The 26,607-nt window shown below is 56.9% G+C and overlaps 1 protein-coding gene across 1 annotated transcript in view; it reads left to right on the forward strand.

Moving 5' to 3' along the window:
- The first annotated feature begins 1,401 nt into the window (after positions 1-1,401).
- Positions 1,402-26,607, forward strand: part of ENPP3 (ectonucleotide pyrophosphatase/phosphodiesterase 3) — a 67,698-nt gene continuing 42,492 nt past the window's right edge. Inside the window, 13 exon segments of the mRNA XM_068167928.1 lie at positions 1,402-1,645; positions 3,975-4,056; positions 6,301-6,380; positions 6,382-6,424; positions 7,682-7,807; positions 8,942-9,002; positions 11,095-11,189; positions 15,308-15,387; positions 16,889-17,008; positions 20,614-20,723; positions 22,451-22,516; positions 24,723-24,795; positions 26,415-26,523. Coding sequence (XP_068024029.1) covers positions 1,445-1,645; positions 3,975-4,056; positions 6,301-6,380; positions 6,382-6,424; positions 7,682-7,807; positions 8,942-9,002; positions 11,095-11,189; positions 15,308-15,387; positions 16,889-17,008; positions 20,614-20,723; positions 22,451-22,516; positions 24,723-24,795; positions 26,415-26,523 — 1,246 coding nt within the window. The 5' untranslated portion in view covers positions 1,402-1,444.

Genomic DNA, 26,607 nt, shown 5'->3' on the forward strand with positions numbered 1-26,607 from the left:
TGGTGCTTGAGGTGCAGCCTCACCAGTGTGGAGTGCAGGGTGCTGATCCCTGCCCTGGTGCTGCTGGTCACACTGTTCCTGCCCCAGGCCCTGGTTGGCCACCTGGACACACACTGGCTCAGATTCTCTGAAGTGTTAACCAACAGCTCCAGGTCCTCTTTCCCTGGGGGCAGCTTTCCAGCTAAGGAGAGAGAGTGCAGCTGGTGGATAAGGCCATACCAGCATGGGCAAGGGGAGAGGTTTACTGCACTGTTCAGCCTCATGGCTTTGCTCCAAGGGGTCAGGGAGATTGTAATGGAGAGAGCTCTGCACTGTGTGCAGCTCTGGGCCCTCACTGCAAGAAAGATCTTGAGGTGCTGGAGCAGGTCCAGAGGAAAGCAACCAGCCTGGGGAAGGGACTAGAGTAAAAGGCTGATGAGGAGAGGCTGAGGGAGCTGGGGTGTTCAGCCTGGAGGAGAGGAGGCTCAGGGGGAACCTTATCACTCTCTACAACTACCTGAGGGGAAGCTGCAGTCAGGTGGGGGTCAGGCTCTGCTCCCAGGCAACTTGTGACAGGACAAGAGGGCATGGCCTGAAGCTGTGGCAGGGCAGGTTTAGGTTGGATGTAGGAAACAGTTCCTCATGGAAAGGGCAATCAGACCCTGGGATGTGCTGCCCAGGGAGGTGGTGGAGTCCCTGTGCCTGGAGGTGTTCAAGGCAAGACTGGATGTGGCACTCAGTGCCACGGTGTGGTCAGGGTGGTGGTGTTGGGTCACAGGCTGGGCTGGATGAGCTCAGAGCTCTGTTCCAGCCTCAGCAGTGCTGGGAGTCTGTGATTGCTGTGCAGTGTTGAGTTGTGTGTTCTAGGAGGTACTGTGGCAGAAACCACCTGAGCAGAGGAGAAGCCTTACAGCAGGCCCTGCAAGTCTCACCCAACCTGAACAGGCTTTGGCAGCCACAGCCTCCCTGGGCAGCCTGTGCCAGTGTCTCACCACCCTCACTGGGAAGAATTTCTTCCTAATCTCCAGTCCAAATCTGCCCTCTCCCGGCTCCAAGCCATTCACCAGAGTGCCATGGCCTTTGCAGGGGGATGAGTAGTGCCTTGGCAGTTCCCTGGGGACCTGGGGCTGAGATCTCAGCAGCCCCATGGGCTTCTGCCCCTTCAGGCTACAGAGATTCAACACTCTCTTTGAAGATAACAAAAGCCTGGAGGAGAGGCTTTTAGCCACAGGGCTGAGTGCTTCAGCTTCTCTCCCATTTGCACTTTCTGGCCTGGCAACCTCTCTCCTGATCTCCTGGGAACAGTTTGCCCAGCGCTGCTCTTATCTTGAAAGGGTGCCTTGTGCTCTGCACGCAGATAATGCTGCCCAGCCTTTGACCTCTCTGAGCTTTCTTGCTTACTTTGACTTCTTCGAAGATAATCGCTGGTGTGAAACCCCCTGGGATCTGATAAAAGAGCAAGGGCATGCAGGCTGGGAGCAGGGGCAGCACCTCAGTGGCAGCTGGGGAGGCTGAGCAGCGCAGCGGCCGGGAGGCAGATCTGGTCAGGATGGAGCTCGAAGGCCATATGGTCGGGGAGGAAGGCAGACACTTGGATGAGATCTCTTTAAAACCAACAGAGTATGTGAAGAAAAGAAAGCTCCTGATCTACCAAATCATCTGTGCTGTAAGTAGGTGCTGCCCTGCAGGGCTGCTAAGGAAGAACAGCTCTGGAAGCTGAAGAATCTTTGCAAGCTCCCTGGTGCTGAAATAATCCTGCAGGGCCCTTTGGGCACTGAGGCTTCAAGCTGTGCTGCATGAGTGCACGAAGCCCCCTGCAGAGGTCTACAGCTCCTCAGGGACTCAGCAAGGACATTGGCCATTTATTTGGGTAGTTGGTTGGTTGGTTCCCCCTGGCACTGAGCTGCACTTTCTGCTGGCTGTGCCAGCCCAGCAGTTCTCTGGCACAGCAGAGACATTGCTCCCATGCTTTATTTGGTACAGTGGCTCCAAACAGATGTGTGTGAGGCCTAAGCAGCTTCAGTTCCTCTTTGGATGCCTTTTATTATCTATGGATTTGTGGTAAACAAATCAAAGCCTTTAGGCAAGCTGCTGGTGAGCAACGTTCAGGAAGCAAAGCGTGGGAGAGGAGTCATGAACTGTTCCTGACAGCCCCTCACCTCACATCACCCTGTGGCAGCTCTTGCCACCTTCCCTGGGGCTGTAAGCCATGTAGCTGCCTTGCAAATAGTCCTGTGGAGGAGGTTTGTTCTGGGTCTGACATGGGTAAGGTTCTGGTTGTGGCCACAGCATCCTTGCAGCTGAACTGAGGCAGTGTGGTCTGGAGGATCAGGGAGGGAGGTGGATGGGAACTGGTTGAAGGGAAGGAGTCAGAGAGCTGTGGCCAATGGACAGAGGCCAGCTGGAGGCCTGTGTCTGGTGGAGACCCTCAGGGGTCAGCACTGGGAGCAGAGCTGTTCAATATATTCATCAATGACCTGGATGAGGGCACAGAGAGCACTGGCAGCAAGTTTGCTGATGGCACCAAACTGGGAGCAGTGGTGGCCCAGGAGGCTGTGCTGCCATCCAGCCAGACCTGGACAGGCTGAGAGCTGGGCAAGGAGAAATGGAATGAAATCCAACCAGGGCAAAGGTAGAGTCTTGTACCTGGGAAAGAGCAACCCCATGGAGCAGGATGGGTTGGGGACTGAGCTGTTGGAGAGCTGTGAAGGGGACAAGGACCTGGGGGTCCTGGTGGATGGGAGGATGCCCCTGAGCCAGCAAGGTGCTCTGGTGGCCAAGAAGGCCAAGGGCATCCTGGGGTGGATTAGAAGGGCTGTGCTCAGTAGGTCAGAGAGGTTAGAATAGAATAGAATAGAATAGAATAGAATAGAATAGAATAGAATAGACCAGGTTGGAAAAGACCTCTGAGATCATCAAGTCCAACCTATCACCCAATCAACTAAACCATGGCACCAAGTGCCTCATCCAGCCTCTTCCTAAACACCTCCAGGGATGGGGACTCCACCACCTCCCTGGGCAGCACATCCCAATGGCCAGTCTCTCTCTCTGTGAGGAATTCCTTCCTCACCTCCAGCCTAAACCTCCCCTGGCACAGCTTGAGACTGTGTCCTCCTGTTCTGCTGCTGGCTGCCTGGCAGAAGAGACCAACCCCCACCTGGCTACAACCTCCCTGCAGGGAGTTGCAGAGAGCAAGAAGGTCTCCCCTGAGCCTCCTCTTCTCCAGGCTAAGCAACCCCAGCTCCCTCAGCCTCTCCTCACAGGGCTGTGCTCCAGACCCCTCCCCAGCCTCCTTGCCCTTCTCTGGACACCTTCAAGTCTCTCAATGTCCTTCTTGACCTGAGGAGCCCAGAACTGGACACAGGACTCCAGGTGTGGCCTAAGCAGTGCTGAGCACAGGGCACAAGGACTTCCCTGCTCCTGCTGGCCACACTGCTCCTGATGCAGGGTCACCTCCTCCATCTGCTCTGCCCTGCTGAGGCCACAGCTGGAATCTTGTGTCCAGTTCTGGGCCCCTTAGGTCAGGAAGGACCTCAGGGAACTGCTGGAGAGAGTCCAGCACAGAGCCACAAAGATGCTGAAGACAGTGGAAGGTCTTCCTCATGAGGAGAGCCTGAGGGAGCTGAGGGCTCTGGAGCTTGGAGAGGAGGAGCCTGAGGGTGACCTCCTTGCTGCTGCTAAAGCTGTGCAGGGTGAGTGCCCAGAGGCTGGAGCCAGGCTCTGCTGGGGGATGCCCAATGCCAGCACCAGGGGCAGTGCTGGAAGCTGAGGCAGAGGAAGTGCCATGGGAACAGGAGGGAAAACTTAGTCACTGTGAGGGTGAGAGAGGCCTGGAGCAGGCTGCCCAGGGGGTTGTGGAGTCTCCTCTGTGGAGCCTTCCCAATCCCCCCTGGCTGTGTTGCTGTGAGCTGCTCTGGCAGGAGGGCTGGGCTGGGTGGTCTGCAGAGCTGCCTCCCAGCCCCTGCCACTGTGTGATCTCCTTTTCTGTGTGGCAGGTCCTGCTGTGTGCTCTGGTGGTGGTCTCTCTGGGACTAGGTCTGGGCCTAGGTCTGGGACTGGGATCACAGCAGGAGCAAAGTAAGTTGTGGTGCTTTCAGCACACCAAGCACAGCAGCTGGAGCTGCAGCAGAGGCTCTGCTAAAGCATGATGCAAATGTTCTGTGAGGATCAAGAGGCCACCTGAGGAGAGCCCCAAATCTCCAAAGACAGCTCCAGTCTGCCCTGCACAAGGGCCAGAGAGCTCACTCTGCTTGAAGCACTCTGAGCACCTGCATTTGCTCTAAAGCTGGGAACACCTTGTGCAGTGTGTGGGGACAGCAGCCCTGCCCCTGCACAGCTGGAAGGAATCAGAGGGCCTGGGGGTGCTGGTTGGCAGTCACTGACCAGGAGCCAGCAGTGCCCAGGGGGCCAGGAAAGCCAAAGGCTTGGGTCAGCAGCAGGGGGGGCCGCAGGGCCAGGGGGATGGTCACCTGGGGAGGCCACCCCTGGAGTGCTGTGCTCAGCTCTGGGCCCTCCCTGCAGGAAGGACACTGAGGGGCTGGAGCCTGCCCAGAGCAGGGCAGCCAGGCTGGAGAAGGGCCTGGAGCCCCTGGGCTAGAGGAGGGCTGAGGGATCTGGAGGGGGTTGAGGCTGGAGCAGAGGAGGCTGAGGGAGACCTCCTTGGGCCACAAGGATGAGCAGAGGGCTGGAGCTGCTCTGCTCTGAGCACAGCCTGAGGGAGTTGGGGTTGTGCAGGCTGGAGAGGAGAAGGCTCCCAGGAGACCTAATTGTGGCCTTCCAGGATCTGCAGGGGGCTCCAAGAAAGCTGGGGAGGGACTTTTGAGGGTGTCAGGGAGGGATAGGACTGGGGGGGATGGAGCAGAACTAGAAGTGGGGAGATTGAGATTGGCTGTGAGGAAGAAGTTGTTCCCCAGGAGGGTGGTGAGAGCCTGGCACAGGTTGCCCAGGGAGGTGGTGGAAGCCTCCTGCCTGGAGGTGTTTGCAGCCAGGCTGGAGGTGGCTGTGAGCAACCTGCTGTGGTGTGAGGTGACCCTGCCCATGGCAGGGGGTTGGGACTGGCTGAGCCTTGAGCTCCCTTCCAGCCCTGGCAGCTCTGTGAGCCTGTGGTCTCTCAAGTATAAAGACTGCAGACTCACAAAGCCCTGCCCTGGGCTGCTGCAAGCACTCACAGTGCAGGCCAAGACATGAGGACTCTCTGCATGTGAAACCATCTGGCCAGCTTGAACAAAGGCCTTTCAGCTCTCCATGTCTTCTGCACAGTGGGTGCTGGAGCCCAGGTTTTGCAGGCAGTGCACCCTGCATGAGGCTTTTTGCAGCCCCAGCAGGCCTGCACCAGCAGGGCTGAGCTCTGCTGGCCTGGGTGAGTGGCAGCTGGCAATGTAGGTGCTCAGAGTGCTTCAAGCAGTGTGGCCTGTCCTCTCCTTGTGCTGGGTTTGGAGACTTGGGGCTGTCCTCAGGTGGCCTCAGGAAAGCCAGAGCTTTCCCTCTGCCCTGTCACAGCTGTGGTGTCTCCAGCTCCCTGGGGACCCTCATGTCAGCTCTTTCTTTGACCACAGCAAACCAACCTGGAGACTTTGCAGGGACTTTGTAAAGATGAAGCAGAGAGGTCTGAGCAGAGTCCCAAGTCCAACAGTAAGACTTATGGGCCCTGCCCATCACCCCAGGATTGCTGCCCACCCTACCCATGGCTCAAGATCCCATTTCAGTCCCTGCCCAGTGATGGTGCAGCAGGTCTGGTGCCCAGGTGCCCACAGCCGTGCCCTGTGTGGCCATGGGTCCCCTGAGCCAGGCCACCCACAGGCCAACAGCCTGGCCTTGTGCTGCCCCTGTGTCTAGGGAGCTGCCCACTGCCTGCTGCCTGGCTCAGCAGTGGGATGGGCTCTGGCTGCCAGGCCCTGACCAGCTGTCCCCAGGGAGTGCCCATGGCTCTGAGGGAGCCCTGTGCCACGCAGCTCCTTGGCAGGCCCATTAGGGGATGCCCAAAGCAGGAGGCACTCCTCATCTTGCACCCACACCCCACTGGTGATCCCACTTTCCCCCTCCTCATGCTGGGAGGCTGGGACACCTGGGCATTGCCTCCTGTGCCACCTCAGAAGATCCCTGCACAGGCCCTGGCTGAGCATGGCTCCAGCAGCCACCAGCACCTCCAGCACCCACAGGGCTTCCTGCAGCTTCGGTTTTGCCTTCCTGTCCCTGAAAATTCCTCAGGAAAGAGACCTAGGAAGATGCTCAGCACGTTTCTCCTCCCAGCCTGTGCCCATGAGCCATCTCTGTGAGCTGTGTGGGTTGTGCCAGCACTCAGGCTCTGCCTTCTCCTCACAGCCAGCTGCAGACACAAGTGCCACGAGCCGGCCGGGGCCAGCGCGCCAGGCTGCCGCTGCGACAGCCACTGCCAGGAGCGGGGGGGACTGCTGCTGGGACTATGAGGACACCTGCCTGGAGCCAGGTATGCTCTGCAGGCACTGCCCATGGCCTGCCTCTCTGCTCTGGGGCTCTGCCCTCTGCTCAGGCCACACCTGGAGTCCTGTGTCCAGCTCTGGGCTCCTCAGCTCAAGAAGGACATTGAGAGACTTGAAGGTGTCCAGAGAAGGGCAAGGAGGCTGGGGAGGGGTCTGGAGCACAGCCCTGTGAGGAGAGGCTGAGGGAGCTGGGGTTGCTTAGCCTGGAGAAGAGGAGGCTCAGGGGAGACCTTCTTGCTCTCTGCAACTCCCTGCAGGGAGGTTGTAGCCAGGTGGGGGTTGGTCTCTTCTCCCAGGCAGCCAGCAGCAGAACAAGGGGACACAATCTCAAGCTGTGCCAGGGGAGGTTTAGGCTGGAGGTGAGAAGAAAGTTCTTCCCAGCAAGAGGATTTGGCCACTGGGATGTGCTGCCCAGGGAGGTGGTGGAGTCCCCATCCCAGGAGGTGTTTAACTAAGCAGCACCAGGGAGCAGTGAAAAACCAAACTGACCTACACCCCACAGCACCTCAGCAGGAAAGGATTATGGTCTCCACCTGCCAGAGGAAGGGCAAGCTCCTGGGCCAGGGACAAGTGGATCCAGGGACAAGTGGAGTCCCTCAGGGATCAGCACTGGGACCAGTCCTGTTGAACATCTGTGCTGGTGCCAGGGACAGTGGCACTGAGTGCAGCCCCAGCAGGGCTGCTGCTGACACCAAGCTGTGTGGTGCTGCTGACAGCTGCAGGGAAGGATCCATCCAGAGGGACCTGCACAGGCTGCAGAGCTGGGCCCAGGACAACCTCAGGAGGCTCAACAAGACCAAGGGCAAAGTCCTGCAGCTGGGGCAGGGCAATCCCAGGCACCAATCCAGGCTGGGCAGGGACTGGCTGGAGAGCAGCCCTGCAGAAAAGGCCTTGGGGGTGGAATCCTGAGCATCAGCAGGGAAAAGAAGCAGAAATATGGCTTTGAGTAGCATTGTTTTTTAAAGTCTTCCTGCAAGGCTGGAAGACACCAAGGGGGGAAACCCTGGGGACTCCTTTGTGAATCCAAATGACTCTGAGGCTCTGCTGCTGTTCAGTGAGCCAGCAATTGGCTTCATGTGCTACAGGCAGGTTGAGCTTTCCTTCCAGGCAGGATGGGCAAACCCTACTTGGAGAGAAATTCACTGCAAATACAATACACAAATCAGAGCCTGAGAGACCTCCACACCAGGGAGCTTCCACAAGGGCTGCGGGAGCCAGATTCCAACCTCTGCCTTCCCCTGCAGCCCGGTCGTGGAGGTGCAGCAAGTTCCGCTGCGGCGAGACACGCCTGCCGGGCAGCCTCTGCGCCTGTGCCGACGACTGCCTGGAGAAGCAGGACTGCTGTGCCAACTACTACACTGCCTGCCGAGGTAAAGCAGCAGGGCTCTGCACCGTCAGAAGCCTGGCACATGGCGAGGCAGATGCTTTGTGTCTCGGGAGAGGAGCCTTGCTCTGACACCTCTCCTCTCCTCTCCTCTCCTCTCCTCTCCTCTCCTCTCCTCTCCGAACCTCTCCTCTCCTCTCCTCTCCGAACCTCTCCTCTCCGAACCTCTCCTCTCCGAACCTCTCCTCTCCGAACCTCTCCTCTCCTCTCCGAACCTCTCCTCTCCGAACCTCTCCTCTCCTCTCCGAACCTCTCCGAACCTCTCCTCTCCTCTCCTCTCCTCTCCTCTCCTCTCCTCTCCTCTCCTCTCCTCTCCTCTCCTCTCCTCTCCTCTCCTCTCCTCTCCTCTCCTCTCCTCTCCTCTCCTCTCTGAACCTCTCCTCTCTGAACCTCTCCTCTCCTCTCTGAACCTCTCCTCTCCTCTCCTCTCCTCTCCTCTCCTCTCCTCTCCTCTCCTCTCCTCTCCTCTCCTCTCCTCTCCTCTCCTCTCCTCTCCTCTCCTCTCCTCTCCTCTCCTCTCCTCTCCTCTCCTCTCCTCTCCTCTCCTCTCCTCTCCTCTCCTCTCTGAACCTCTCCTCTCTGAACCTCTCCTCTCTGAACCTCTCCTCTCCTCTCTGAACCTCTCCTCTCTGAACCTCTCCTCTCTGAACCTCTCCTCTCCTCTCTGAACCTCTCCTCTCTGAACCTCTCCTCTCTGAACCTCTCCTCTCCTCTCTGAACCTCTCCTCTCCTCTCTGAACCTCTCCTCTCCTCTCTGAACCTCTCTGAACCTCTCCTCTCTGAACCTCTCCTCTCTGAACCTCTCCTCTCCTCTCTGAACCTCTCCTCTCTGAACCTCTCCTCTCACTTTCACACTGATATTTTCCCCAGTTTTTCTGCCTGCCTCCCTGTGCACTCAACCTGCTTTGCTCTGCACTTACAACAGTCAGCCTCAGCCCTTGCAGGCCACAACAGCTTGCACTAAATTCTTTCCAGAGGTTCTTCCAGGCCTACATTTCTATAATTCTCTGTTGAAGCTGGGGACAAAAGTACCAGAAGGGCTCCCAAATGACAACCTGGAAGCTCCTTGTTTGGCTGCTGCCTTAAAATGCTGACTCAGTATTTCCTTTGGTCCTTCTAGGTGAAACCCCTTGGGTAGAAGAGCCCTGTGAGTCACTGGAGACTCCTCAGTGTCCCTTGGGGTAGGACAAACTCTTTGTGTCTTGCTAGGGAACAGAATTGTTGTGCCTGTCAGCAGCACTCCAGGGGCCTGAAGCAGGTCTTCAGGAGGCTTTTGTCTGTACTGGGCAGGAGGTTTTCTGCCCTTGGGGTGCTTTGTGGCTGCCCAGCAATGTTCTTTCTCCTGCACATTGGTTTATCAGTTACAGTTTAGAGCAGAGGGCAGAGTTCAGACTGGAAGTCACTTTGGGAAGAGCTGGACAAATGGTTAGAGTTCTCCCCAGGCTCAGCTCTCCCACACCTCTCATGTTCCATCTTATGTCCCCATGTTCTGTCTGGGCTAATTCTGAGAAGTCAGCCAGGGCAAGCTGTGACAGCTGCCAGAGTCTGAGTGCAGTTCTCTCTCTCAGTTAGAGGGCATTCCTTGCTTGCATTATCTGTCAGAAGAAAGGGCTGTGGAGGATGAAGTGTGAAAGCAGCCTGAGACCTACAGACATTGAAACCTGACCGTTGTGATGGCTGCCTGCAGATCGTAGAATCACAGGATGGCTCAGGCTGGAAGGGACCTCAGACCTCAGCTGCTACAACCTGCCTCAACCAGACTCAGCTGCTCAAGGCCTCATCCAGCCTGGCCTCCAGCACCCCCAGGCAGGAGGCAGCCACAGCCTCCCTGGGCAGCCTGTGCCAGAGCCTCACCACCCTCACACTGAAGAACTTCTTCCTCAGCTCCACTCTAACCCTGCTCTGCCTCAGCTCCAAACCCTTCCCCCTTGGCCTGGCTCCAGACCCACTCAGGAGAAGTCTCTCTGCAGCCTTCCTGCAGGATCCCTTCAGCTCCTGGCAGGCAGCTCTGAGGTGCCCCTGGAGCCTTCTCCTCTGCAGGCTGCACAGCCCCAGCTCCCTCAGCCTGTGCTCACAGCAGAGCTGCTCCAGCCCTTGGAGCATCTCTGTGGCCTCCTCTGGCCTCACTCCAGCAGCTCTGTGTCCTTCTGCTGCTGGGGACAGCAGAGCTGGAGGCAGGATTGGAGGTGAGGTCTGAGCAGAGCAGAGCCCAGGGGCAGAATCCCCTCTGCTGCCCTGCTGCCCACCCTGCTCTGGCTGCAGCCCAGCACACAGCTGCCTGAGGGCTGCAGGAGGCCACTGCTGGCTCCTGGGGAGCTGCTCAGCACCCAGCACCCCCCAAGGCTCTTTCTTGAGGGCTGCTCTCCTGGAACATCTGTGTGCATTCAGAAGAGTGTGGCCAGCAAGGCAAGGGAGGTTCTCCTTCCCCTCTACTCTGCCCTGGTGAGACCACAGCTGGTGTATTGCGTCCAGTTCTGGGCTCCCCCCTTCAACAGGGATAGGGATCTGCTGGAGAGACTCCAAGGGATGAAAGGAGTGGAACATCTGTGTGGCTGAGGGTGTTGAGCCTGGAGAAGAGAAGGCTGAGAGGGATCTGATCAATGTCTATCAATACCTGAGGGGTGGGGGGCAGGCAGGGGCCAGGCTCTGTGCTGTGGTGTCCTGGGACAGGACAAGAGGCAATGGACACAAACTGGAACCCAGGAGGTTCCACCTCAACCTGAGGAGAAACTTCCTTGGTGTGAGGCTGCTGAGCCCTGGAGCAGGCTGCCCAGAGAGGTTGTGGAGTCTCCTGCTCTGGAGCCTTTCCAGCCCCACCTGGCTGTGTTCTGTGTGCCCTGCCCTGGGTGCCCTGCTCTGGCAGGGGGTGGACTGGGTGATCTCTGGAGGTCCCTTCCAGCCCCTGGCATGCTGTGATGCTGTGCTTCTCTCTGCTCTCAGAAAGGAGCTGTGTGTTCAGTGTGACACTGTGTGTGGCAGGGGTTCATTTGCTATGGTTTTGTTGTCTATATGTGGTCAGTGTTTGTCACCTGTGGGTTTTATACACATGCATTAGTTTCAGATGTCTCTGCCTGCCTGCACACATGCATGTCTCTAGGGCTGTGTCTTTCTGATGTATCTTTGTCTTACATACTAATTTGCTGCTGTGATGTCATTTCTGGGGACTCCAGGGGGGTTCTGGATCCTGCTTGTAGGAGTGGACTGTGTGCTGTGTTTGTGTGTCTATGCTTCGCAAGGCCGCAGCTCTGCAAGCTCCTCTTCTCTTGCAGGGAGACTCCCCCCCCCACTTATCCTGTTCTCCATGGATGGCTTTAGAGCAGAGTACTTGCACACCTGGAGCTCCTTGCTGCCAAACATTGCCAAGTTCAGTAAGTTCCTTCAGACTGCTTTGAATCCTCTCTTTAAACCCTCCCTGCAGCCTCCCCAGTCCCTTCTGCTGCTCTGTGCTGGGTTGAAAGTACTCCCTAATTAATTAGAGAGATGATTTACCCCTCCAAAATAAATCTCCAGAGCAGGGCAGTTTGGGATGGAAGCAGGTGAAGTTGTATCTGCAAGCAAACTACCATCTAGGATATGAACAGCAGTGAGTGGGTACCAAATGGACAACATCTGTGTGCAACACAGAGCTGCCTGCAGAGGCCGGCCACTGGGATGTGCTGCCCAGGGAGGTGGTGGAGTCCCCATCCCTGGAGGTGTTCAAGAGGGTATTGGATGTGGCACTTGGAGCCATGGTTTAGCTGTCAGGAGGTGTTAGGGATTAGGTCATAGGTTGGACTTGATGATCTCAAAGGTCTCTTCCAACCTGGCTGATTCTATGATTCCGTGGTCAGACCTAGTTCAGCAGTGCTGATGTTTCTGGTCAGCTGCCCCAATTGGCTTTGCACATTCATGGTTCTGCTTCTCACAAGTCTGCAGGGGAAAGGGAAGGTGAATTCATTTATTTGCAAAAGGGAGAGGGGAAAAAAAGAAACACTGACTTGTAGCACAGTATGTTTCCTCCCTGTTAATTCCATTGACCCAGCAGAGCTAACCAGAGTGTGTGTTACAGAATATAGACTGTAAACCATAGACTCCACCACCTCCCTGGGCAGCACATTCCAATGACCAATTCTTCTTGCTGGGAAGAACTTTCTCCCCCCCTCCAGCCTAAACCTCCCCTGGCACAGCTTGAGACTGTGTCCTCTTGTTCTGCTGCTGGCTGCCTGGCAGAAGAGACCAACCCCCACCTGGCTACAACCTCCCTGCAGGGAGTTGCAGAGAGCAAGAAGGTCTCCCCTGAGCCTCCTCTTCTCCAGGCTAAGCAACCCCAGCTCCCTCAGCCTCTCCTCACAGGGCTGTGCTCCAGACCCCTCCCCAGCCTCCTTGCCCTTCTCTGGACACCTTCAAGTCTCTCAATGTCCTTCTTGAGCTGAGGAGCCCAGAACTGGACACAGGACTCAAGGTGTGGCCTGAGCAGTGCTGAGCACAGGGCACAAGGACTTCCCTGCTCCTGCTGGCCACACTCTTCCTGATGCAGGCCAGGATGCCCTTGGCCTTCTTGGCCACCTGGGCACACTGCTGGCTCCTGTTCAGTTGCTGTCAGTCAGCACCCCCAGGTCCCTCTCTGCCTGGCTGCTCTCAGCCACTCTGACCCCAGCCTGTAGCACTGCCTGGGGTTGCTGTGGCCAATGTGCAGCACCTGGCACTTGGATGTGTTCAATCTCCTGCGCTTGGACTCTGCCCATCTGTCCAGCCTGGCAAGGTCCCTCTGCAGAGCCTCTCTACCCTCCAGCAGATCAACTCCTGCCCCCAGCAGTTTGTTGTCAGCAAATTTACTGCTGATGGACTGGAGTTGATAAGTGAGTTGAATACTATACTGGGTTTGATAACTGAGCACTACACTGGGCTTGATAAATAAGTTGAGTACTGCAATAGATTTGATTAATAACTTGAGTACTGCACTGGGTTAGATAAATGAGTACTGCAATAGATTTGATCAATAAGTTGAGTCCTGCACTGGGTTTGATACACAAATTGGGTACTGGGCAGAATCCAACAGGATGGTGTTCAACAAGTCCAAGTGCCAGGGGCTGCACTTTGGCCACAGCAACCCCAGGCAGAGCTACAGGCTGGGGTCAGAGTGGCTGAGAGCAGCCAGGCAGAGAGGGACCTGGGGGTGCTGACTGACAGCAACTGAACAGGAGCCAGCAGTGTGCCCAGGTGGCCAAGAAGGCCAAGGGCATCCTGGCCTGCATCAGGAAGAGTGTGGCCAGCAGGAGCAGGGAAGTCCTTGTGCCCTGTGCTCAGCACTGCTCAGGCCACACCTTGAGTCCTGTGTCCAGTTCTGGGCTCCTCAGCTCAAGAAGGACATTGAGAGACTTGAAGGTGTCCAGAGAAGGGCAAGGAGGCTGGGGAGGGGTCTGGAGCACAGCCCTGTGAGGAGAGGCTGAGGGAGCTGGGGTTGCTTAGCCTGGAGAAGAAGAGGCTCAGGGGAGACCTTCTTGCTCTCTGCAACTCCCTGCAGGGAGGTTGTAGCCAGGTGGGGGTTGGTCTCTTCTGCCAGGCAGCCAGCAGCAGAACAAGAGGCCACAGTCTCAAGCTGTGCCAGGGGAGGTTTAGGCTGGAGGGGAGGAGAAAGTTCTTCCCAGAGAGAGTTGTTAGCCATTGGGATGTGCTGCCCAGGGAGGTGGTGGAGTCCCCAGCCCTGGAGGTGTTGAAGAGGGGATTGGATGTGGCACTTGGTGCCATGGTTTAGTCATGAGGTCTGTGTTGATAGGTTGGACTGGATGATCTCTGAGGTCTCTTCCAACCTTGGTGATACTGTGATGCTGTGATGCTGTGATACTGCCCTGGAGCTGGAGCTGGCTGCTGCAGTGGGTTTGGGTGGTGCAGGTGTTCAGCCATGGCAATGCTTTAGAATCCTGCAAGTGGTGCAGTAGTTGGAGCTGAAGGTAGGAGCCCTGGGGGGGACTCACTCCACAGCAGGACAGCTCCATTCAGATGTGTTCCTGGGGCAGCCTGCATATGAGATGTCTCCCTGCCTGCTGCACTCAGAGCATTTGTGGTTGGTACAGCCAGGAGAGAGCCCAGAGAGGAAGTGAGCTCAGACAGCAGGCAGAGGGTGCCACAGGACAGATTCTTGCCTTAACCTGGTACTCTTCAGAGCCCTGTGGTGTATCCTGGGGATGTTCAGCAGCTGTGTCAGGAGGACACATCTCCTGGTGACCTTGTCTCAGACCTGCCAACTCTCATGCAGAGTTCTTGGGTAACTGAGGATGGCAGCAGACTTCAGTGCAGGGTCCTGCACCTGGGCTGGAACAATCCTGACTGCCAATCCAGGCTGGGGGAGGAGGTGATGGAAAGCAGCCCTGAGGAAAAGGCCTTGGGGGTGCTGGTGGGGCAGAAGCTGGCCAGGAGCAGGCAGGGTGAGACTGCAGCACAGAAGGCAAATCACAGCCTGGCTGCATCCAGAGCAGCATTGCCAGCAGAGCCAGAGAGGAGATTCTGACACTTGGCTCTGCTCTGCTGAGACCTCCCCTGCAGTGCTGTGAGCAGGTCTGGAGCCCTCAGCACAGGAAGGACCTGGAGCTGATGGAGAGGGTCCAGAGGAGGCCATGAGAATGATCAGGGGCTTGGAGCAGCTCTGCTATGGGGACAAGCATGAGGGAGCTGGGGGTATTCAGCATGGAGAGGAGAAGGCTCCAGGGAGACCTAAGAGCAGCCTGCCAGGACCTGAAGGGAGCTACAGGAAGGCTGCAGAGAGACTTTGCAAAGGCCTGCAGGGACAGGACCAGGGGCAATGGCTTTAAGCTGGAGAAGAGCAGATTGAGATTGGATGTGAGGAACAAGTTCTGCCCCAGGAGGGTGGTGAAACACCAGAACAGACTGCCCAGGGAGGTGGTTGAGGCTCCATCCCTGGAGATACTCAAGGGAGGCTGGACAGGGCTCTGGGCAGCCTGATCTAGTTGGGGCTGTCCCTGCTGAGTGCAGGGGCTTGGACTGGATGAGCTTTGGAGCTGCCTTCTGGCCTGGGCCATTCTGTGCTTGCATGAGTCTGTGGTTTTATGATTCTCTGCTCAGTGCTGAGCCAGCTGGGCCCAGCATCAGCTCCCCAGGCAGCTCTGCAGGGTGTCTTGCTTGGCCTAACCTGAGGCCTCGGTCTCATTGCATAAAGACATCCTTCTGGTGGCATCCTGGGTCTCAGCAGGATGTGAGGCACTGCTGTGGGTAGGCAGCCAGGCTGTAGAAGCAGGAGCTGCAGGGCAGGCAGGGTCATGAAGGATGACTCCCTTGGCCCATCCAGGCTGTAGGCAGAGTGCCCAGGGCCCATTGCCTGCAGTGGGGCAGGAGGCCTGGCTCTGCAGGAGACCCTGAGCTGTGTGCATCTGGACTGGGACTGACATTCACTCTCTGATCCCTGGCTCTGAAGGGGGTTTGGTTGCTCTAATGACTCTCAGCTTTCAACTAAACCAAATCCTGAACACATCCATTCCATGGTCTGTTGCAGAAACATGTGGCACACATCCAAGCTACATGAGAGCTGTTTACCCCACCAAGACCTTCCCAAACCACTACACCATCGCCACAGTAAGTGAGAATGTGCTGGCTTGTGCTTTTCATACCTGGGTGACTTAGAGAGACAAAGAGCCTGCAGGAGCAGAGCCAGAGGAGGGTCACAAAGATGGTCAGAGGGCTGGGAGAGCTGGGGCTGTTCAGCCTGGGGGAGAGAAGGCTCCAGGGAGACCTCAGAGCTGCGGTTCAGTATCTGCAGGGGAGCTGCAGAGGGACTGTTCAGAAGGGGCTGTGGGGATAGGATGAGAGGCAATGGTTTGAAACTGGAGCAGGGCAGAGTGAGGTTGGACATCAGCAGGAAGTTCTGCACAATGGAATACTGGAAGAGGTTACCAGAGAGGTGCTGGAGGCCTCATGCCTTCCAACCTGGGGCCCTGAGCATCCTGCTGTAGCTGGAGGTGTCCCTGCTCACACAGGAGTGCTGGACAGGATGGCCTTTGAGGATCCTTTCCAAGGCAGTGAATTCTCTGATGCTGTGGTTTTGTGGTGCCAATCTTCTTGTGGGCCATGGGAACTCCAGCTGTAGGAGTCCAAGAGGGAGGCAGATCCAGAGAGGGTGGGTTGGGAAGGGTCTGTGTGGCTGCAGAGGAAGGCAGATCCAGAGGGTGAGTTGGGAAGGGTCTGTGTGGCTGCAGAGGGAGGCAGATCCAGAGGGGGTGGTTTGGGAAGAGTCTGTGTGGCTGCAGAGGGAGGCAGATGAGGGAAGGCTCTGTGTGGCTGCAGAGGGAGGCAGATGAGGGAAGGCTCTGTGTGGCTGCAGAGGGAGGCAGATGAGGGAAGGCTCTGTGTGGCTGCAGAGGGAGGCAGATGTGGGAAGGGTCTGTGTGGCTGCAGAGGAAGGCAGATCCAGAGGGTGGGTTGGGAAGGGTCTGTGTGGCTGCAGAGGGAGGCAGATCCAGAGGGGGTGGTTTGGGAAGAGTCTGTGTGGCTGCAGAGGGAGGCAGATGAGGGAAGGGTCTGTGTGGCTGCAGAGGGAGGCAGGTGAGGGAAGGGTCTGTGTGACTGCAGAGGGAGGCAGATGAGGGAAGGGTCTGTGTGGCTGCAGAGGGAGGCAGGTGAGGGAAGGGTCTGTGTGGCTGCAGAGGGAGGCAGAGCCAGAGGGTGGGTTGGGAAGGGTCTGTGTGGCTGCAGAGGGAGGCAGGTGAGGGAAGGGTCTGTGTGGCTGCACCTGCTCTCTGATCCTGGGCTGCCTGTTCCTCACCTTTGTCAGCCTGACTGCATCCAGCAGAGTGTGGGTGAGGACACAGCCATGTGAGGAGAGTGTGAGCTAGGAAGGGTCTGGCAGCTGAGGGGCAGCCATAGGGCACAGGGAGAGATTACAGCACCTTGGGGTTGGGCTGGGGAGGAGCTGGGGGAACTCCAGGGGTGGGGGCAGGCAGGTGGAATTCCTTGGCCAGGTCTGGCTGAGCCTGGCAAGCTGCTCTGGCTCTGCAAACCATGCCAGCAGTGTGCACTGCAGCATGGCTGAGGCTCCTTCTGACTCCAGGGGGGCTGTCTGTGTGGTTTGCTCGGGCAGGGGCTGTACCCAGAGTCCCATGGCATCGTGGACAACAACATGTACGACGTGACCCTGGACAAGCACTTCTCGCTCTCGGGGCCCGAGAAGCTCAACCCCCAGTGGTGGAAGGGGCAGCCAGTAAGTCTCTCTCTCACCACAGTGTTCCTTATGGCTGGATGGGACAGAGGCCACATCCATTGCCCCTCACCCTGTCCCTGGGAGCTGCTGAAGAGAGCCTGGCCCATCCTCCTGACAGCCAGCCTGCAGCTAGTTGCAGACATGGCTGCGGTCCCCTCTCAGCCTTCTCTTCTCCAGGCTCAACAGCCCCAAGGCTCTCAGCCTCCCCTTCTGAGAGCTCTCTGCTGAGCTCTCTCCAGCAGCCCCATGCCCCTGTTGAACTGGACACAATACTCCAGATGTGGTCTAACTGGGGCTGAGTAGAGGGGCAGGAGAACCTCCCTGGCCCTGCTGGCCACACTCTTCTGAATGCAGCCCAGGATCCCATTGGCCTTCTTGGCCAGCAGGGCACACTGCTGTCCCATGCAGAACTTATCATCAACCAGGACCCCAAGGTCTTTCTCCAAGGAGCTGTTCTCCAGCAGGTCAACCTCTCACTCGAAGTTCATTCTGAAAGTCAGAAGCTTCACTCAGGGTAGCAGTCAGTGGAGAAGCCTTTGGGCTGCTGTTGGAGCCTGGTGGCTCTGTGGCCACAGGAAACCACTGGCAGTTGTTGCTATGGATTTCTCCTGGGGTGTTTTGTTGCTTGTCATTTGACAACTCACTACAGAAAAATCCACTTCCAGCTGGTGTCAGCTTACAAAGGATTCACTGAGCCCAGGCAGGGGGAACTGAGCAAGAGAATGGCTAGGAGCTGAAGATCCAGCAAGATCACAGCTCACAGGTTGAGAGGGGTTGGAAGGGACCAAAAGAGATCCTCCAGTCCAACCCCTGCCAGTGCAGGAGCAGAGAATCCAGCACAGGTCACACAGAACACATCCAGGTGGGGCTGGGAAGGCTCCAGAGAAGGAGACTTCACAACCTCTCTGGGCAGCCTGCTCCAGGGCTCTGGGACCCTCACAGTGCAGAAGTTCCTCCTGCTGTTGAGGTGGAGCCTCCTGTGCTGCAGCTTCCATCCATTGCTCCTTGTCCTATCCCAGGGCAAAACTGAGCAGAGGCTGTCCCTGTCAGTCTCTTCCTGACCCCTTCAGCTATTGATAGACATTGATCAGATCCCTCTCAGCCTTCTTCTCTCCAGACTAACCACCCCCAGGGCTCTCAGCCTCTCCTCCCCAGGCAGTGCTGCAGTCCCTTCAGCATCCTTGCAGCCTCCCTTGGACTCTCTCCAGCAGATCCCTGTCCCTCCTGAGCTGGGGAGCCCAGAGCTGGATGCAATATTCCAGGTGAGGTCTGAGCAGGGCAGAGCAGAGGGGGAGGAGAACCTCCCTGGCTCTGCTGGATGAACACAGATACATAATCCATGACACACTTCATTAAACCCCCACATGGTTCCTGTGGGGAGGATTCATATCCCTTCCAACCTGTCTATTCTATTCTATTCTATTCTATTCTATTCTATTCTATTCTATTCTATTCTATTCTATTCTGTTCTGTTCTGTTCTGTTCTGTTCTGTTCTGTTCTGTTCTGTTCACTGGTAATGAAGGCTGGAAAGTAGGACAAGTGCCCCTGGAGCACAGAGTATGTCAGTGTCAGCTGCATCTGAGAGCTATTCACATGGATGTGGCTGTCTGTTCAGCCATGGTCATGGGGTCCCCCAGTGCTCAGGTTTGAGTGCTGCTGTCTCATGAAGGTCTCCATCAGGTTTATAACAGAACCATATCCACACTCTGTGAGATGAACAGAGATATCCCCTTCTGGAGGAGAGGAGAGGAGAGGTTCAGAGAGGAGAGGAGAGGAGAGGTTCGGAGAGGAGAGGTTCGGAGAGGAGAGGAGAGGAGAGGTTCGGAGAGGAGAGGAGAGGAGAGGAGAGGAGAGGAGAGGAGAGGAGAGGAGAGGAGAGGAGAGGAGAGGAGAGGAGAGGAGAGGAGAGGAGAGGAGAGGAGAGGAGAGGAGAGGAGAGGAGAGGAGAGGTTGATCATCTCTCTAGAAAGCCTGTTCCAGTGCTGGGTCACTCTCTTGGTAAAGAATTGCTTTCCAAAGTCCATTTGGAACCTGCCCTGGAGCAGGCACCAAGGGCCTCATCCAGCCTCTTCCTAAACACCTCCAGGGATGGGGACTCCACCACCTCCCCAGGCAGCACATTCCAATGGGCAATCACTTTCTCTGTGTAAAACTTCCTCCTAACTTCCAGCCTAAACCTCCCCTGGCACAGCTTGAGACTGTGTCCTCTTGTTCTGCTGCTGGCTGCCTGGCAGAAGAGCCCAACCCCCACCTGGCTCCAACCTCCCTGCAGGGAGTTGCAGAGAGCAAGAAGGTCTCCCCTGAGCCTCCTCTTCTCCAGGCTAAGCAACCCCAGCTCCCTCAGCCTCTCCTCACAGGGCTGTGCTCCAGACCCCTCCCCAGCCTCCTTGCCCTTCTCTGGACACCTTCCAGCATCTCAACCTCCTTCCTAAACTGGGGAGCCCAGAACTGGACACAGGACTCAAGGGGTGGCCTAAGCAGTGCTGAGCACAGGGCACAAGGACTTCCCTGCTCCTGCTGGCCACACTATGTGAGGTTGTGGCTGGACCTGATGATCTTAAGAGCTCTGTGTTTCTTCAGAATGTGTATGGGAAAAACAAACTTCAAGTCAGAGAAGGCCCTTGGGCAGCTCTGTGGTGTGTGAAAGGAGAAAGACAAATGCAAGCTTGCAGCCCTTTTTTTCTCATCCAGTTATGTATCTTGGCTTTGGTGGTCAGAGAGCACTGGCAGCAAGGTTGCTGATGGCACCAAACTGGGAGCAGTGGTGACCCAGGAGGCTGTGCTGCCATCCAGCCAGACCTGGACAGGCTGAGAGCTGGGCAGGGAGAAATGGAATTAAATCCAACAAGGGCAAAGGTAGAGTCTTGTACCTGGGAAAGAGCAACCCCATGGAGCAGGATGGGTTGGGGACTGAGCTGTTGGAGAGCTGTGAAGGGGACAAGGACCTGGGGGTCCTGGTGGATGGGAGGATGCCCCTGAGCCAGCAAGGTGCTCTGGTGGCCAGGAAGGCCAAGAGCATCCTGGGGTGGATTAGAAGGGCTGTGGTCAGTAGGTCAGAGAGGTTCTCCTCTTCCACTCTGCCCTGCTGAGGCCACAGCTGGAAGCTTGTGTCCAGTTCTGGGCCCCTCAGGTCAGGAAGGACCTCAGGGAAGTGCTTGAGAAAGTCCAGCACAGAGCCACAGAATTGATTAGGGCAGTGGAAAATCTTCCTCATGAGGAGAGCCTGAGGGAGCTGAGGGCTCTGGAGCTTGGAGAGGAGGAGCCTGAGGGTGACCTCATTGCTGCTGCTAAAGCTGTGCAGGGTGAGTGCCCAGAGGCTGGAGCCAGGCTCTGCTGGGGGATGCCCAATGCCAGCACAAGGGGCAGTGGTGGAAGCTGAGGCAGAGGAAGTGCCATGGAAACAGGAGGGAAAACTTAGTCACTGTGAAGATGAGCGAGGCCTGGAGCAGGCTGCCCAGGGGGGTTGTGGAGTCTCCCCTCTGGAGATACTCAAGAGCTGCCTGGCTGTGTTCCTGTGTGAGCTGCCCCTGGCAGTCTGGGGTCTGTGATTCTGCCAGCCCTGCAGTGCTGTCAATGCCTTAAAATGCTATGTTTGTATCTTTAGATCTGGCTGACAGCCATGGACAATCTTCTGAGAGCAGGCACCTACTTCTGGCCAGGCTCTGATGTTCCCATTAATGGATCCTACCCCACCTACTACCATGTCTACAACGGGTAAGCTTTGATAAGGCTTGTGCTACATCACTGCAAGGACTCTGAGCCTCCAAGAGGCCATTGGACAGCTGAGGGAAGTGAAACTGAGGACTTGCAGACAGCAGCCTGAGAGAGCAGTGCCATGCCTTCCCACCCCCATTTTGCCCTGGCACTCCCAAGAGTAGCTTAATTTGTTCCAAGCCATTAGGGGCCTCAGTGAGAAAGCCAAAGGTGCTGAGCACTCCACTCTCCCAGACAAGCTGTGAAGGTTTCAGCCAGCTGCACAGCTCTGAGATGGGAAAGCATCCTGCAGCTGCTCAGCAGCCACTGAGCAGAGAATCAATCACCCAGGTCGGAAGGGAGCTCCAAACCTCATCCCAAGCTCATCCAGTCCAAGCCCCTGCACTCAGCAGGGACCTGCTCCCCTGGATCAGGCTGCTCAGAGCCCTGTCCAGCCTCACCTTGAGCATCTCCACCTCCCTGGGCAGCCTGTTCCAGTGCTCAGCACCCTCACTGTACAGAACCTTTGTCCAAGCTCCAGTCCAAATCTCCTCTTCTCTAACATGCCAATGATGCCACATTCCCACACACCAACCCCACACGTCCTGTATGGCCCTTGAGAAGTACTGGGGCTTGACAGCAAGTTTTCAGGTAGCCTGTATTTGTCAGCTCAGAGGTCAGTGAGGGCTGACCTTCACCTAGGGAGAGAAAACCCTCAGCATTAAAATGCTTCCTGCTTTATTCATAGAGCCACAGAGCTGTCAGGGCTGAAAGGGAGCTCAAGGCTCAGCCAGTCCCAACCCCCTGCCATGGGCAGGGACACCTCACACCACAGCAGGTTGCTCACAGCCACATCCAGCCTGGCTGCAAACACCTCCAGGCAGGAGGCTTCCACCACCTCCCTGGGCAACCTGTGCCAGGCTCTCACCACCCTCCTGGGGAACAACTTCTTCCTCACAGCCAATCTCAATCTCCCCATTTCTAGTTCTGCTCCATCCCCCGCAGTCCTATCCCTCCCTGACACCCTCACAAGTCCCTCCCCAGCTTTCTTGCAGCCCCCTGCAGATCCTGCAAGGCCACAATGAGGTCTCCTGGGAGCCTTCTCCTCTCCAGCCTGCACAACCCCAACTCCGTCAGTCTGTGCTCACAGCAGAGCAGCTCCAGCCCTCTGCTCCTCCTCCTGGCCCTGCTCTGGACACCTTCCAGCACCTCCAGATCCTTCCTGGCACAGAGGCTCCAGCACTGGCCCCAGAGCTGCAGCTGTGGTCTCAGCAGAGTGGAGCAGAGGGGCAGAATCCCCTCCCTGGCTCTGCTGGCCACACTTCTCTTGCTGCAGCCCAGGCTCTGCTTGGCTCTCTGGGCTGCAAGTGCTCCCTGCTGGCTCCTGCTGAGCTTCTCCTCCTCCAGCAACCCCAAGGCCTTTCCTGCAGGGCTGCTTTCAGCCAGTCCCTGCCCAGCCCCTGTGCATGTGTTTAATGAGCAGTGGGGGTGCTCCCACCACCATCACATGTTTGTGGTGGCCAGCTCAGGAGGTGTCTCATTTACATTGGAAGTGAGAAGAAGCCTTCAGCCACGACTGAGGAGGCACTGGTCCCTGGTTGAATGGCATCACTTGAAAGCCACACCTGGGACTTGCCTGCAGCACCGGGGGCTGGGCACTTCCTCTGTCTCCAGGGATCAGGAGGGTTAGTCAGGAGCCTTGCTGCCAGCTAAGCCTTTTGCTCTCTGTTGTTTTTGTTGTTTTGCAGCTCAGTCCCATATGAGCAGAGGATCTCAGGGGTGCTGGAGTGGCTGGATTATCCCCAGCCCAAGAGGTAATATCTGGCTGGTTTGTGAGCCTGGGTCTGAGAGTGGTGTGGCTGCTGAGCAGCTGCAGTGTCTGCTGTGTGAGATGTGCAACCTTCCTCACCCCTTCAGAAGATCACTTGCTGGATTCAAAGCTGTTCTCTGAATGGAGCTAATCACAGAACAGCAGCTTGGAAGGACCTCAAGGATCATCTGCTCCAACCTTTCCAGTCCCACCCTGCTCCCTACACCTCTGCCCTGGGCTCTGCCACAGATGCCTGAGAGCCCAAGGCTGGGACAGAAGCACCCAAGGCACTGGGAGACTGTCCTGCTCTGGCACCATGGCACTGAAGTCTCCAGCTCAGGACACAACCACAAAGCCCCCAGGTCTGCTCTCCCCTCCCAGGGCAGAGTCAGGCAGTGCTGTTGGAAACACAGCACAGAGCCACAGCAACCACAGAGGCAGAGGGACAATGGGGGCAAGGAGAGGGTCCCCCCTCTGCCAGCTGCTCTGGGCTTGCAGTCTGCAGCTCCTGCCCTGCCCCCAGATCAGAGCTTCCTGCTCTGGCAGGGGCTTGGACTGGATGATCTGCTGAGGTCCCCTCCAGCCCCTGAACTCGAGTGATGCTGTGAGTCCCTCAGTTTAGGGTAAGAGTGGAGATACAGGAGATGGCAAAGGGATCACCTGTGTGAATGGGAGGTGCTGCTGGTCAGCTTTGCTGTCACTGTTGTGTCCTTCTGCGTTGGGCATGGCCTGGAAGAGACAGGGGAGACTCAGTTTGTGGTCTGAGTGTGTGTGTGAAAGGCTTTGTATGAAATACAGTGCCCCAGGTAGGTGACTGTCTGAAGGGAACTGCAGGCAGCAATCCAGGATGAAGAGTACCTCTCAGTACTGCCTGTGGGGCTCAGCTCTGTGACATGTGAACAAGTGAAATGTTTTATACCACTCCCTAGTCTGGTTCAACTGCAATCAGCTCTCTGCTCCACACCACACACCCCTAGCCCCCTCAGCTGCTCCTCCCCAGCCCTGCTCTCCAGACCCTTCCCCAGCTTGGTTGCCCTTCTCTGGACCTGCTCCAGCCCTCAATGTCCTTCTTGGCATGAGGGAAGTGGTCCCTAGAGCCTCACAGCTTACTCAGGAAGAGACCCTTTAGGTGGTAGTTCCACTTGCATCTCAAAAAGAACCAGCTTGCTCTGCTGTCTCAGATCTTGAAGGCTCTCAGGGTGATTTATGGATGCCAATTAAAGGCACTGGATGCTGCATCTGAAACTGTACCTTCAAATGGTTTATGTTGCATCCATGGGCAGAGACCAATGGGATGAGGTGCAACAAGGCCAGGTGCTGGGTCCTGCACTTGGGTCACAGCAACCCCATGGATGCTCCAGGCTGGGGCAGGGGGCTGGAAACTGCCCAGCAGAACAGGACCTGGGGGTGCTGGTTGACAGCAGCTGAACATGAGCCAGCAGTGCCCAGGTGGGCAAAAGGCCACCAGCACCTGGCCTGGAGCAGCAGTGGTGTGGGCAGCAGGAGCAGGGCAGGGATGGTGCCCCTGGCTGGGCACTGCTGAGGCTGCACCTTGAGTGCTGGGTTCAGCTTTGGGCCTCTCACTGCAAGAAGGACTTTGAGGGCTGGAGCAGGTCCAGGGAAGGGCAACAGAGCTGGGGAAGGGTCTGGAGAGCAGGGCTGGGGAGGAGCAGCTGAGGGAGCTGGGGGTGTTGAGCCTGGAGAAGAGGAGGCTGAGGGAGAGCTCATTGCTCTCTGCAGCTCCCTGAGAGCAGGCTGCAGCCAGGTGGGGGTTGGGCTCTGCTCCCTTGTGACAGGATGAGAGGAGATGGCCTCAGGTTTCACCAAGGGAGGTTGAGGTTGGACAGTAGGAGAAACTCCTTCCCTGAAAGGGTTCTCAGGCACTGGCCCAGGCTGCCCAGGGGGGTGGCTGAACCCCCATGCCTGGAGGTGTTTCACAGGGGCAGAGCTGTGGTGCTGAGGGCCATGGCTCAGCCCCAGCCTTGGTGGAGCTGGAGTGGATGATCTGAGAGGTCTTTTCCAACCCAACAATGCTGTGGTTCTCCTTGGAACTGCAAAGCTCAGCTGAAGTGGAATGATGATGAGATGAAGTGGATGTGATTTATTAAGGCATCAAAGAGTTCATCTGTGCTCCCATTGCAGTGTCACTGAGCAAGTGCTGTCCCTAGCAGCTCACAATTACCTCCTTCTTGCTTTCTCTCTACCTCAAGGCCTCATTTCTACACTCTATATATCGAGGAACCAGACTCTTCTGGCCATTCTTCTGGACCAGTCAGTGGCAGTGTAAGTACTTCTTGGGGTTCTCTTTGACTAAATCACACAAGAAATGGTGCCAGAGCCTGAGCTCAGCCAACTGAGCATCCTAGACAGCATCAAAAGTCCTCATGATTGGTTTGTGACTTCTTAGGAGGAGCTTCTGCATGTGGGTGCAGCAAGCAGGCTGGCAGGGAGTCACTGCCATGGACTATTAATCACTGTTATAGGCATGGGTTTAATACCCATGACACATGGGGGTGATAGGTGACCACCAGATGGATAAGGAACTGGCTTGATGGCTGCACCCAAAGAGTGGCTGTCCATGGCTCCATGGCCCAGGGGAGGCCAGGGACAAGCAGAGTCCCTCAGGGATCAGCCCTGGCACCAGGCTTGTTCAACATCTCTGTGGGTGCCATGGACAGTGGCACTGAGTGCAGCCTCAGCAGGGTTGCTGATGACACCAAGCTGTGTGGTGCAGCAGACAGCTGGAGGGAAGGGATCCATCCAGAGGGAGCTGGACAGGCTGGAGAGGTGGGCACAAGCCAACCTCAGGAGGTTCAACAAGAGCAAGGGCAGGGTCCTGCAGCTGGGTGGAGGCAATCCCAGGCACAAATGCAGGCTGGGCAGGGACTGGCTGGAAAGCAGCCCTGAGGAGAGAGCCTTGGGGGTGCTGGGGGAGGAGAAGCTCACCAGGAGCTCTCAGTGTGCACTTGCAGCCCAGAAAGCCAACCAGAGCCTGGGCTGCAGCAGGAGAAGTGTGGCCAGCAGGGCAAGGGAGGTGATTCTCCCCCTCTGCTCAGCTCTGGGGAGACCCCACCTGGAGTCCTGCCTCCAGTTCTGGAGCCCCTATTGCAAGAGGGATGTGGAGGGGCTGGAAGGTGTCCAGAGAAGGGCCAGGAGGAGGAGCAGAGGGCTGGAGCTGCTCTGCTGTGAGGACAGACTGAAGGAGTTGGGGCTGTTGAGTCTGGAGAAGAGAAGGCTCTGAGGTGACCTCATTGTGGCCTTCCAGGATCTGCAGGGGGCTCCAGGAAGGCTGGGGAGGGACTGCTCAGGATCTCAGGCAGTGATAGGACTAGGGGGAATGGAATGAAGCTGGAGGTGGGGAGATTGAGGCTGGAGGGGAGGAGGAAGTTCTTCCCCATGAGAGTGGTGAAGCCCTGGAATGGGTTGTGCAGGGAGGTGGTTGGGGCCCTGTCCCTGGAGGTGTTTAAGCCCAGGCTGGATGAGGCTCTGGGCAGCCTGATCTAGTGTGGGGTGTCCCTGCCCATGGCAGGGGGTTTGGCACTGGCTGATCCTTGTGGTCCCTTCCAACCCTGACTGATACTGTGATACTAACACTGCTCACTGCTATCAGCCCAGGTCACACTACTGCAAATAATATCAGTGGTGGTAATGAGGCTGAGCTTTCATTTCACTGCCAGGGGGCAGCCAGTGGCCTGGCAAGCCATCAGCACTGTCCTTTGTTTATTCCTAACACTGTCCTGCAGTGTTTGCAGCCCAAACAGTCAGCATTTTGCCTTGCATGGAGGCAAAGATTTTGTTCTTTTGGGAGCTGAGTCCTTGCCAGAGCAGCTCCTTCCTGCAGTGCTTCTCTTTGGTGTGTGAGGTGAGAACACAAGTGGTGATGAAGCTGCTGTGTCCCCCAGGTCCTCAAAGCCTTGCAGATAGCAGATCAAGCCCTGGGGATGCTGATGGATGGACTGAGGCAGAGAAACCTGCACAAATGTGCCAACATCATCGTTGTGTCTGATCATGGTGAGGCACCTGGGCTGATCTGAAGTGGAATGAGTCACTGGTTTCTTCCTCTGTGTAATGCAGGGGCGAGAGCAAATATGGAGT

The sequence above is a fragment of the Melanerpes formicivorus genome, unplaced genomic scaffold (genome assembly GCF_026170545.1).
Source record: "Melanerpes formicivorus ecotype bairdi unplaced genomic scaffold, bMelFor1.0.p_v2 SCAF_125, whole genome shotgun sequence".
In the NCBI taxonomy this organism is placed as follows: domain Eukaryota; kingdom Metazoa; phylum Chordata; class Aves; order Piciformes; family Picidae; genus Melanerpes; species Melanerpes formicivorus.